The 14,158-nt window shown below is 42.2% G+C and overlaps 1 protein-coding gene across 1 annotated transcript in view; it reads left to right on the plus strand.

Moving 5' to 3' along the window:
* The window catches only part of LOC147689184 (uncharacterized), a 31,483-nt gene extending 30,273 nt beyond the window's left edge, over positions 1-1,210 (plus strand). The window contains exon 4 of the mRNA XM_086939881.1: positions 1,186-1,210. Within this exon, the coding sequence (XP_086796007.1) occupies positions 1,186-1,210 (25 nt within the window). The remainder of the gene's footprint in view (positions 1-1,185) is intronic.
* The last annotated feature ends 12,948 nt before the right edge of the window (positions 1,211-14,158 follow it).

Raw genomic sequence — 14,158 nt, forward strand, 5'->3', positions numbered from 1 at the left:
AAATATACCCTGTACATCAAACGCCAAACCTATCCCTAAACCCTAAAAATACCCATGTACCCAAAAACCCAAACCAAGCCCTGAACCCTATAAATGCCCCTGTACCTCAAAACCCAAACCTACCCCTGAGCCCTAAAAATACCCCTGTACCCCAAAACCCAAACCTAGCCCTGAACCCTAAAAATATCACTGTACCCCAAAACCACCTGTGAACCCTAAAATACCCCTGTACCTCAAAACCCAAACCTAGCCCTGAACCCTTAAAATACCCCTGTACCCTAAAACCCAAACCTACCCCTGAACCCTAAAAATACCCCTGTACCCCAAAACCCAAACCTAGCCCTGAAACCTAAAAATAACCATGTACCCCAAAACCCAAACCTACCCCTGAACCCTAAAATACCCCTGTACCCCAAAACCCAAACCTAGCCCTGAACCCTAAAAATAACCCTGTACCCCAAAACCCAAACCTAGCCCTGAACCCTTAAAATACCCCTGTACCCCAAAACCCAAACCTACCCCATAACCCTAAATACCCCTATACCCCAAAACCCAAACCTTACCCTGAACCCTAAAAATACCCCTGTACCCTAAAACCCATACCTATCCCTAAACCCTAAAACTACCCCTGTACCACATAACCCAAAACTATATCTGAACCCTTAAACTACCCAAACACCCCAAAACATATACCTCAGTATCCCAAAACATATACCCCTATACCCATACTAACCATATCCAAACATTAAAAAAAACATGCTTTTATCATTCATGCATTTACAACATATTTCGTTGTAAATGTATGCGTGGTAAAAGCATATAAAATGTAATGCCATGCGTTATAATGGCATTGCGGAGTCATGGTACTTTCGTAATGAAAGTACGCGGAGTGATGGTATGAGGAAAGAAAGTTGCAGATTAATGGGTGTTTACCCTCCCCCGGTAAGTATATTGGTGGCACGGCGACCCACATCTCCAGCAACATACTCATATTTTTTCACCACCCATTTGAAAAATGCACAGGTCTCTCTCATTGATGGACAGCACCGACATACACTTTTAGACACACCTCCCTCCACAAGTTCTAGAATTGCTAACTTTAGAGCTGGAGAGCTACGTTCGAATCTCGGCATCAGCTCAACATCCTGTGATTCCAGGCAAATCGCTTTGTCTCCCCGTGCCTACCACCAATGAATGTGTTCTTCTGTAATGTAAATTGTGCTCATGCCATGTTGTCGAGTTCGCGCTATATAATAATGCAAGGAAAAATAAAGTAGGGAAACTCGAGTTCACACACTACTGAACGCGCACTCTTGAGTGCATCAGCAGTGCACTGTGAATCGGAGCCTTTCACAGGGCTGTCACAGATAAGAAATGCTATCAAAACGAAATCCTACAAAACAATATACTACTGGCCGGCAGCAATTCATACCTGGACAACGTCGGGACGGGCTGCTAGTACTACTATTATAAAGTAAGAACTGGGAACCTTTGAGGCGTGTAAACTCGGGAACCACAGCGCCAATCCAAACACCCAATACATCATTGGAATTGGCAGGGTCTGCAGAGTGACATAGGCTACATAACCCCCAAAAATATATGTTCTTTAAAAAATATACCTTACTAAAAAATAGTCCCTTGGAAGTAGCGCCGGCTGTGTGCACGTACGTGCTGACATCATCAGGAGCGCGAGGAGTACAGCCGTGGGGAGGAAAAGTAAAGACGGCTTTCGGCGGGAGAGGCACCGAAGAGAGGTAAGGGACTTCCTGGAGCGCGGAAAGGAGCAGACAATTTGTGACGGGTGTCAGTATTGCAGGGGGCCCTGAAGCAGCCTTTACGTCGGGGCGCCCGGGGGCCCAGACACAGCCTTTTGCTCCCGGACAACGTCGGGACGGGCTACAAATAAATGAATAAACAGGCAAAAAGAAGGCCCCTCGACAACTCAGAAAATAAATAAAACAGGCCTGTGGTTACTCGGAATCGGTAAAAGTGTGCAGGAATACAGGGACTGAGGCCCGGATTAACCCTCCTCCCCCCGGAGCTACGGAGACTCACAAGAGGCAGAGATATTTGATAAAAACACCTGATAACAGAACATGGACGTGGCAGGCGGGAGATGGAGGGCGGGAGGGAGAGAGAATCAGTGGTTTGTGATATTCATCGGGTCAAGTCATTTCATATTTGTTGCTGTTTCCACTTTAACACCACTCACAGTAAATGTCTCTCCTGTTATAACATCACATTTATAAAAAATGGAATTCTACATCGCAAACAATTTGGGTGCTGAGGTTTTATCAGGTCTCTGCCAAAGCGCTGCTTTACAGTGATCAATGAGGCGTTTAATTAGTGCGTGAAGACACCAGCATCACTGCAACAAGAGGCCCCAGTTTACGGGAATTGTGGCATTAGAAATTGTCTGCACATGTTAAGGTTTGTCAGCATTACAGTGAGATTGCAACAGGCGTTTTTACACACCCCCTGGCGAGGGTTGCAGACACCACTGTGACCAGAAGCCCAAGTTTATGAGACTGTGGCGCTATAAATTGTGTGCACTTTTTAGTTTATTCCACAGTGATCAATGAGGCGTTTAATCAGTGCGTGAAGACACCAGCATCACTGCGACCAGAGGCCCCAGTGTACGGGAATTGTGGCATTATAAATTGCAACAAAATAGCAGATTTTCAACTGCAAAATCTGGCATTTTGTGGTCCGGCGAGGGAGAAATACTGCCAGGCACAAAAAAGGGCAGTAAGAGCGCACCACCCAGGCATCAAACGTCCTGCAACTACAGAAGCAGGAAGACAGGGGAATTTTGGGTGAAATTTCCCACGCCACTTGACAACAAGAAACTGGAACATTTCAACAGAGTTGTAAATTGGAGGGAATTTGATGGTGGTATTGGAGATGAGGAGCAGCCTAGCGGCCATGGCATGATTGGTAGTTTTGATAAGAAACGGGTGGTAGGTAGTTTTCCACAGGAGGGGGACAATGAGTCATTGGAGGAGGGGGAGCTGTCAGAACCTGAGGACATAGATGGTGCTTTACCTCAATTTTCAGGGCTACCGGGGGGGGGGGGGCACACTAAAGAATTGTCCAGCTTATATTTTTTGCAAAACAAAGGAACTGAACCTGGCACTCGCGGAGTGGGTATGAAGAAACAGAGCAAAGGGGTGAAGCATGGCGGATTGGCTGAACTCTACGCACAGCATAAGCCAGGTGAGATTTCAGTGTGGTCTTCAAAATGTGCAAGAGTGGATTAAAGCGCGGGTACTGATGGGACGCATATGACATTAGATACTAAACTAGATTCTGTTGTGGACAGTAAAGAGGGTGGAACAGTGTCTACTCCAGGTCAGGCATCAGTGGTAGAAGAGAGTTCAAACAAAACAGATCTTGAACAAAGACAGTTGACATTTTTAAACGTTTGCCTTATATGGGCGTTTCTATGCCTCTGGGGGCTCATTTAAGCAAGTTCAGGAAGGATAAGATATGGAAAGGGAAATTTATTGACGTTTTTAAACTTCTTCACAGGGACATTCAAGTGAGGTTCTTTAATTTTGCCTCCCTCTTACATTTGTCATCAATTTGTGTTGCCTTTACACAGACTGCTCTATTCATGAAGTGTTTCTGCCCTTTGGACTGCAACGTGTAGAAAACCCCCCTCTGTCCTTGCTTTGAAAGCAATCTCAGACACTAGCTGGCCTACCTGCATACAGACATGTTCTGCCATTACTGATTGACCTATAAGTGCTGTAATTGATTGACTTATGGGTAGGGTAGAAACACGACGTAAGGGGGACATTCTGGTTACATGATGTTTTTCTATTGGCTAATATTTTGCAGATCTTGTATGTCCATATTAGGTATTTTGTATGCTTGCAGAAGCTAGGACTGCCCCTTTCTTTGATGCTGAGTTTGTAACTCTAAGCATATAAAAGGCCTCTGTGTTTTGTACTCTTTAGACTGCCTCATTCGGTTGCTGCGGCTTCTGTGTGACGTGGCCTCACTAATTAAGTTTAATAAAGATGTCTTTTCATATTTCAGCTTCCGTGCCAAGTTCTTTTGTATTAGTGAGACCCCTGTGAATGAAGATTTCAGTTCTTCAGATGGCGCGGCCAACGCGGGCTTCATCAGAGAAGTGGCATTCTGTGGGAGTGATCTTGTCAGGAGACAGAAATCTACTGAGGAGGACAAGACAGGATTCTACTAAGAAGGTGCTCTGTGCACAGGGATTCTGGAGATTCTTCGTCTCTGCAGCCCGGTGTTTTTCTGCTCGTCCTGATTTTGATCTTCCACATGATATCACTCCTGACTGACAACCTTTTTGGCGTGAGTATTAAAAAAAAAACAAAGAGACCGTTAGGTCATTTAGAACTTGGCAGTTAGAATTTGGATAACCTTTTTGATTGGTAAGAGTAAGGTAGTTTAGTAACCCTTACTGTAGCTTTGGAAGAATAAGGTAGTTTAGTAACGCTTACTGTAGCTTTGGAACTTTGGAATTTGTGTTGGCAAACTTTTGGATTTGTGTAGGTTTGTATATGCGAATTGCAATTTGTGTAGACAGGTAATGAGGAGAATTTTCTCTATTTGGTTTAGTTGAACGGTGCACGTACGAGAAGTACATTAATCACTATTTTGATTATAATATTGTATATTTTGCAATATTTTTGGCATGCCTGTTTCAAAGCTCACACAGAGGAATGTGTTGCTTTATTTGGAAGGTACCATAGTGTGATGTGAAGTAAATTAGCCGGCTTCCCTAGAGGGAATATCTAAATAGGTTTAGATTTACAAACATATTTCTTCCTTGGTGATTTTGTATCCCCAGGGAATTAAAATATGGACATAAAACATACAAGGATCCTTTGTTCTGCGCAATTTTATGAATGAAGATATGCAGAGCGATTTATGGTGTTCTGCTAGTCAAAGCTAGTGAATTGAGTGTATTTTCGCTTCTTGGACATACATCAGTCTGTTGGGCTGTTTTTGCAGTCTTTTGGAACACAATTGAGAAGCGTTTCTTGTAAATATGACTTACAACTAGTATTTACAAATGGTTTGGTATAAGTACAGTCTGCAGGTTGTCCTTTATTTCTGTCCTGAGTATTGATATGTGGGTTAAATGTGTGTTTAAAAGTCTATGTGGTTTTCCCATTAGTGCAATTTATGTAAGTGAATGGCGATGGCGCTATTCACGAAATGCATGGCATAAGCACGCCGTATTGTGTGTCCTGAGTGTTTGACCCCTTTTCTGTTTATGTCTGAAATTAGCTCAAATGTGTGTTTGTGTTTTTTCTTGATGTTTTCAGTCTATTAAGCAAGATGTCTAAATGTTTAAAAACTAAAATGTAAATTCACATACACTAGGAATAAAAAGCCCCCAAAAACGAAAATGGGTGTTTTGGAAAAAATAAATAAACTTATAGTATTTTTTACTTACATACATTGTGTTAGATATTAACAGGCAAACAGATCAGCTGAAGTAAATTCCTGCTGAACTCAAAATATTATAGAACACGCATTAATATGTTTTAGTTTGAAAAAGACTGCCAGCTGCCCATGTTACAAACATTTAGAGACAAGCTACATAAACAGTAATATTTTTTTAACCAGGATTTTGCCCTCAGTTGCACGGGTGAAATTTTGCATTTCAGAATGTTGTTTTAAAAAGGCTCTAAATCTAAGGTTCATTATTTTGTATAATAGGAAGACATTTCAATTAAGGGTTTTCCTCTCTTTAAGCATTTCTGTAAGTATATTCTTGGCTCAGTTGCTAAATAATAATTAACCCATGTAATGAAGAAACATTTAAAAAGAAAGAAACAGTAACAGATGCTGAAACAAGATAAGGCAAGTGCAAGGAAACTAAAAAGTTAATGATGTCTTAAACATTGATTGGCAATCTCAGATAAAGATCAATCAGGGAAATTGGCTTTGCGAGGTCAGTTTCGGGTGAAGAGGTTAGTTTCTTACAGTTTAATCTGGTTAATGTATACATGACCTGGGGAGGCAAGACCACCTTGTTCGTCAGGCTATCTTTGCAGGCCTACATGGCACAGAGAAAATAAAAAAAAAGAAAATGAAGTCAGATTCGAGGAATTACAGAGCCTTAATATGTGGAATTAAAAAAAATGATTGGGTTATAAAAATAAGTGCTACAAAATTCGTTTTTTACTATTCATGAAGCTTAATACCTATACTGTGACCTACTAGCATTATAATTTAATTTAAGGTATGGTACACTGCATAATGAAGACATTAGCATATAGAATTTCACTTGACGCAGGCATGAAAAACTCATTTTTTTCAGGATTTGCAGGAGATATGTCTAACGTCCAATCTCTGCAATTTGTAGAGAACATTCTGAGGATGATTAATAAGTAATGCAATTGTAGGATCTTTATTTTTAAGTGCCCCAAATATCAAAGTCGAATTTGGGTAAAATGTTGCCATTTTTGCCATTTACAATAGCTTTAAAGTGCTTTAGGATTCAGTAAATGCATACATTTAGGTATGATACAAATTTGCAGGTTGTTCCCATTTGGGTTTCCTTAAATAGGTCAGTGAGCCAATGTGCCTGATGCAGAGGTTTGAGTTTAATATCAGGGTGGAAGGTTTTAACTTTTGCTGGACCTAACTGAGACCTTCATCCTTTTAAGGTTGATGAAATGAGCACCATTGCAAACAAGCATTTGTTCTAAAAACTGGTATGTGTGTTATTATGTTCTGCGAATTATTCACAGTAACTGTTTTAATAATCTAAGTATAGAAATAAATTGTAGCCCCTAACAGGAGTAATATCTATATCATGTGTTTTTAAATAGGGTTGGTTATTGCAGGTTAGAAATAGTTGGGAAGGTTTTTTTTTCCTTTTTCAGCCTTAGAGTGAAGAAGAGATAGAGGGCTGAGGAGCCTGCAAGGCAGATTTTGACCTTAAGGTCAGTGAGGAAGGATAGGAGTAAGTGTAAAGAGATGGAAAAATTATTGCTTAGAAAAGCAGGGCCTCAAAGGGTGTTGGCGCACGGGACACGCAGAGTGTCTGTGAAAACGTTTTTGGAAAGTTAAAAAGGTTTAGCATGTTTTCAAAAGATGGTTGTTACAGTTGATATTTTGTGTGTTATGTGCAGAAATGTTTGTGCGTTTTACATAATTTTGCATTTTGTCCTTTTGTGGATTGTTCCTGCTGGTCCTGTGTGTCAGAAGCGACACAGTTAGTTGTGTTTGACAGCCAAATGTCCACTAACTGGTGATCTGCTGTCAAAAGGAGGGTGAGGATTTTAAGCCTGACAAATTAAGCAGGCCTGAATATTCTGTTTTGGGCTGCAGGTTCACAGTGCATAAAAGTGCATGCAATAGTGTTGTGTGTCACCGCTTATTTACATATGCTATTGTTTTGTCTATGCTTTTTGTGCTTGATATATAGCGCGTATATCTGATGGCTTGGCATATGTGTGTTTTTTGAGTTTTTTTGCGCTGATACTAAATTTCACAGATAAGATTTTTCATGCTGTAAACAAAACAAGACAACACTTCACCAGTGTATGTCAAATTTGGCTTTAATGGTATTTGAAGGAAAATAAAAAAGAGATATACAGAATCAAAGTGTGTCATCTGCAATTAGTCACGATACTGTCCTCTTCCCTTAAAGGAACAGGCAGCCCTAAATTTATGTATCCTGATTGGACGTAAGGATAAATTATAGATTTGCTACTCTTGTGCATGGTGACCTAATTTCTATATTACATTAGTCAGTTTTGTTCTGCTTCCTAAGTAGTGTATGGCTTTGTACCATAAAGGAAACAAGGCTTCATTTTTACCTAGTCCCATTTCCCTTTTCCAAATTCCTTTCACCAGTTGGTGTATTGCTCAGGTTCACGCTTCCAGACTGCAGTAATGTACCAGAGACCCCATATTATGTATAATTCCCTTTTGTATGACCAGTCTGGTTTTCAAAAAATTTCTTTAGGCCTACTCTGATGTTTTCGAGTCTGACTGTTAGGGTAGTGATGGACTGATTAACTGACTCAATACTATAGTAAGATAAGTTTTCCACCTCAATAGGAGAACACCTTACGTTTTTTTGAATATGACAAATGCAATGCCTATTCTAATTTGGTTTTTAGTTCCTTTTTTCTGCTGCTTTAATTTTTGATGGACCAGATGTATTTTAAATAATGGAAATACCAGGACTCTCTAGTTCTTGTCTTTTGTTTCCACATTTTGATCATTAGCTTTTGTATTGCATAGTCCACCTGATGCACAATTATTAAAGGGAGGTATCTACATGTCCCTGATAATATGTATTATGTGATCTCTCTTTTGAGGTGTTCTAGATAAGGAATTTAGGAACACCTATATGTAATAATTGAAAAAAAAATGTGTTTGCCCCATTAGACAATGCCACCATATGTGAGGACATCCATTCAGATAGAATTCCCATGTAGCTATCTACCCTTAGGTGGTAGAGGATATGCTCTCACGTGGAAACCCAATTAAAGAGGCTAGAGGCACTGTTTTGCCTACTGCCTTTGTTTTTGTATTGTCTTTGAGAATGACAGTGTGTTTTAGACCAGAAATGTCCCATGACGTATGGCCACTCCTTTAAAGATTGCAGGCCACTTGCTTGCAGTCCCCTTGTTATACAATGAACTGTTTTTGTACTTAATTGAAGGAAACAACTGTGTCACATTTCCTACATCACTAGGTTCTGCGGGATTAAGTAATGATAACCTGCGGAACTCACCCACAATCCCATCAGTGACAGCTAACAGATGAAAAGTCCCAGCACCCAGAAAAGTAGCAAGATTGGACAGCGATCGCCAGCGTGCCATCAGTGGTATCTCCAACGTATTGTAGTTGCTTCATCAGAAGGCGTTGAACATCAGAAAAGAAGGAGGATTTGGTTTTGCCACAGAACCAGAATTTCAGTGCAAAAGAGCGAAAGAGAAGGATTCTTATTTTTGAGGCTTCAGTTTTCCTCCTGTCATGTACTGGTTAACCTCTGACAGTATGCAGTCCCTTGAGCCACTTGGCCTGAGTTTTTGGCCACACACCCCCTTTTCCTTTGCTCCAACGGAAGTGCAGTGCCCTGGAGGATTTGAGATTGGCAAAAGGCACTACATTATGGTGCCCATGAAAGAGCATCCCGAGCATCCTCTGACACTGAATAGAGAGTGTTGGAGCCTGAAAGTGTTGCTGAGAGTGACAGTCTGTTGCTCTTTCCCGATTAATAGTACTTGGGTCTGCATGAGATGATCTGTGCCCTTGATCAATGAAGAGCACACTATCTGTAGTGCCTGCAGCACAGGAAATATTGGTGCACTGCATTGAGACATTGAGACTTTCAAGTGAGCTGTGAGTGTTTGCCAGGAAGGCACTCCAACTGATACTGAGTAACATAATTTTCATGAAAGGCCTGAATGAAGAGGCCCATGCAGAAGAAAACAACAGGAACAGGATTTGATGGACAATAGAAGCCTGCCAGAGAGGCTTCGACGGACTCTGGGTATTTTTCGTGCAATTGCATAGAATGGGTGTTTGGAGACTGATTCTTATTGTTTTATTGGCATTGTCAATAGTCACTGAAATACATAATGTTTGCAAAATAATTTTAGGATTTGCCTGTGTAATGGCAAAAGCAGGGTCTGAGGTTCTTTAATTTTGAGTCCATCTTACATTTGTCATCAATTTGTGTTGACTTTACACAGAATGCTCTATTCATGAAGTGTTTCTGCCCTTTGGACTGCAACGTGTAGAAACCCCCCCTCTGTTCTTGCTTTGAAAGCAATTTCAGACACCAGCTGGCCTAACTGCATACAGACATGTTCTGCCATTACTGATTGACCTATAAGTGCTGTAATTGATTGACTTATGGGTAGGGCAGAAACACGACGTAAGGGGGACATTCTGGTTACATGATGTTTTTCTATTGGCTAATATTTTGCAGATCTTGTATGTCCATATTATGTATTTTGTATGCTTGTAGAAGCTAGTACTGCCCCTTTCTTTGATGCTGAGTTTGTAACTCTAAGCATATAAAAGGCCTCTGTGTTTTGTACTCTTTAGACTGCCTCATTCGGTTGCTGCGGCTTCTGTGTGACGTGGCCTCACTTATTAAGTTTAATAAAGATGTATTTTCATATTTCAGCTTCTGTGCCAAGTTCTTTTGTATTAGTGAGACCCCTGAGAGTGAAGATTTCAGTTCTTCACAAGCAAAAGAGGGCTCCAAAGAAGAGGCTTGGGAACTTTTCAAACGGCCAAGGGTTCCAACAAACATAGACTCCTGAACTTCTGCCTTCCTCATTTTTGCCAGTGTATATTGTGAAAAATTTGCAGACAGATCGGTATCCCTTTTTAAATACCTAGATCTATCCTACTAATATAAAGTAAGAACTGGGAACCTTTGAGGCGGGTAAACTTGGGAACCACAGCGCCCATCCAAACACCCAATACATCATTGGAATTGGCAGGGTCTGCAGAATGACATAGGCTATATAACCCCCAAAAATATACGTTCTTTAAAAAATATACCTTACTAAAAATATAGTCCCTTGGAAATAGCGCCGGCTGTGTGCACGAACGTGCTGACATCATCAGGAGCACGAGGAGTACAGCCGTGGGGAGGAAAAGTAAAGACGGCGTTCGGCGGGAGGAGCACCCAAGAGAGGTAAGGGACTTCCTTGAGTGCGGAAAGGAGCAGACAATTTGTGACGGGTGTCAGTATTGCAGGGGGCCCTGAAGCAGCCTTTACGTCGGGGCGGCCGGGGGCCCAGAAGCAGCCTTTTGCTCCTGGACCACGTCGGGACGGGCTACAAATAAATGAATAAACAGGCAAAAAGAAGGCCCCTCGACAACTCAGAAAAATAAATAAAACAGGCCTGTGGTTACTCAGAATCGGTAAAAGTGTGCAGGAATACAGGGACTGAGGCCCGGATTAACCCTCCTCCCCCCGGAGCTACGGAGACTCACAAGAGGCAGAGATATTTGAAAAAAACACCTGATAACAGAACATGGATGTGGCAGGCGGGGGAGGGAGGGTGGGAGGGAGAGAGAATCAGTGGTTTGTGATATTCATCAGGTCAAGTCATTTCATATTTGTTGCTGGTTCCACTTTAAAACAACTCACAGTAAATGTCTCTCCTGTTATAACATCACATGTATAAAAAATGGAATTCTACATCGCAAACAATTTGGGTGCTGAGGTTTTATCAGGTCTCTGCCAAAGCGCTGCTTTACAGTGATCAATGAGGCATTTAATCAGTGCGTGAAGACACCAGCATCCCTGCGACCAGAGGCCCTAGTTTACGGGAATTGTGGCACTAGAAATTGTCTGCACATGTTAAGGTTTGTCAGCATTACAGTGAGATTGTAACAGGTATTTTTACACACACCCCCTGGCGAGGGTTGCAGACACCACTGCGACCAGAAGCCCAAGTTTATGAGTCTGTGGCGCTATAAATTGTCTGCACTTTTTAGTTTATTCCACAGTGATCAATGAGGCGTTTAATCAGTGCGTGAAGACACCAGCATCACTGCGACCAGAGGCCCCAGTTTACGGGAATTGTGGCATTATAAATTGTCTGCACATGTTAAGGTTTGTCAGCATTACAGTGAGATTGCAACAGGTGTTTTTACACACCCCCTGGCGAGGGTTGCAGACACCACTGCGACCAGAAGCCCAAGTTTATGAGACTGTGGCGCTATAAATTGTCTGCACTTTTTAGTTTATTCCACAGTGATCAATGAGGCGTTTAATCAGTGCGTCAAGATACCAGCATCACGGCGACCAGAGCCCCCAGTTTACGGGAATTGTGACATTATAAAATTGTCTGCACATGTTAAGGTTTGTCAGCATTACAGTGAGATTGCAACAGGCGTTTTTACGCACCCCCTGGCGAGGGTTGCAGACACCACTGCGACCAGAAGCCCAAGTTTATGAGACTGTGGCGCTATAAATTGTCTGCACTTTTTAGTTTATTCCTGCATAACGCTTGTATTGTGCTTGTGAAATCAATTGTATCTATCCATCTATACTACTATTATAAAGAGAGAGCCCAAAACTTTGAGGCGGGTAATCTCAGGAACCACAGCACCAATCACAACACCCAATACAGCGTTGAAAAGGGCTGTTACAGCAGAAGGATATAGGCTATGCAGATGCCCCCCATATACATTTAAAAGGTAAAAGAACCGTGCCAGCAAAGTAGTCCCTTGTGGCTGTGTCCGCGTTGAGCTGTGGGCATGACAAACACTGGGGGCGTGTGGTACGTTCCGCCTTTCATGCCATGTCTCATATTGTGTGCTAATCCCACCCTGCTCCCTTTAAATACCCCTGCACCCCATAATCATAACCCACCCTTACTCCTTAAAATACCCCAACACCCTTAAACACTAACCCATCTTAACCCTATAAATATACCCTGTACCCCAAACCCCAAACCTATCCCTAAACCCTAAAAATACCCCTGTACCCAAAAACCCAAACCTAGCCCTGAACACTATAAATGGCCCTGTACCTCAAAACCCAAACCTACCCCTGAACCCTAAAAATACCCCTGTACCCCAAAACCCAAACCTAGCCCTGAACCCTAAAAATATCACTGTACCCCAAAACCACCCGTGAACCCTAAAATACCCCTGTACCTCAAAACCCAAACCTAGCCCTGAACCCTTAAAATACCCCTGTACCCTAAAACCCAAACCTACCCCTGAACCTTAAAAATACCCCTGTTCCCCAAAACCCAAACCTAGCCCTGAAACCTAAAAATAACCCTGTACCCCAAAACCCAAACCTACCCCTGAACCCTAAAATACCCCAGTACCCCAAAACCCAAACCTAGGCCTGAACCCTAAAAATACCCCTGTACCCCAAAACCCAAACCTAGCCCTGAACCCTTAAAATACCCCTGTACCCCAAAACCCAAACCTACCCCTGAACCCTAAAAATACCCCTATACCCCAAAACCCAAACCTAACCCTGAACCCTAAAAATACCCCTGTACCCTAAAACTCATACCTACCCCTAAACCCTAAAACTACCCCTGTACCCCATAACCCAAAACTTTATCTGAACCCTTAAAATACCCAAATACCCCAAAACATATACCTCAGTATCCCAAAACATATACCCCTATACCCATACTTACCTTATCCAAACATTTAAAAAAACATGCTTTTATCATTCATGCAGTTACAACAAATTTCGTTGTAAATGTATGCGTGGTAAAAGCATATAAAATGTAATGCCATGCGTTATAATGGCATTGCGAAGTCATGGTACTTTCGTAATGAAAGTATGAGGAGTGATGGTATGAGGAAAGAAAGTTGCAGATTAATGGGTGTTTACCCTCCCCCGGTAAGTACATTGGTGGCACGGCGGCCCACATCTCCAGCAACATACTCATATTTTTTCACCACCCATTTGAAAAATGCACAGGTCTCTCTCATTGATGGACAGCACCAACATACACTTTTAGACACACCTCCCGCCACAAGTTCTAGAATTGCTTGCTTTAGAGCTGGAGAGCTACGTTCGAATCTCTGCATCAGCTCAACATCCTGTGATTCCAGGCAAATCGCTTTGTCTCCCCGTGCCTACCACAAATGAATGTGTTCTTCTGTAATGTAAATTGTGCTCATGCCATGTTGTCGAGTTCGCGCTATATAATATTGCAAGGAAAAATAAAGTAGGGAAACTCGAGTTCACACACTACTGAACGCACACTCTTAAGTGCATCAGCAGTGCACTGTGAATCAGAGGGTTTCACAGGCCTGTCACAGATAAGAAATGCTATCAAAACGAAATCCTACAGAACAATATACTACTGGCCGGAAGCAATTCATACCCGGACAACGTCGGGACGGGCTGCTAGTACTACTATTATAAAGTAAGAACTGGGAACCTTTGAGGCTGGTAAACTTGGGAACCACAGCGCCAATCACAACACCCAATACAGCGTTGGAAAGGGCAGATGCAGCAGAAGGACATAGGCTATGCAGACGCCCACCATATACATTTAAAAGGTAAAATAACCGTGCCAGCAAAGTAGTCAAAAGGTAAAAGAACCGTGCCAGCAAAGTAGTCCCTTGTGGGCATGTCTGCGTTGTGCTGTGGGGATGTGCTGGGGGCGTGACAAACGCTGGGGGCGTGTGGTACGTT

Source organism: Lissotriton vulgaris, chromosome 10 (genome assembly GCF_964263255.1).
Source record: "Lissotriton vulgaris chromosome 10, aLisVul1.2, whole genome shotgun sequence".
In the NCBI taxonomy this organism is placed as follows: Eukaryota; Metazoa; Chordata; class Amphibia; order Caudata; family Salamandridae; genus Lissotriton; species Lissotriton vulgaris.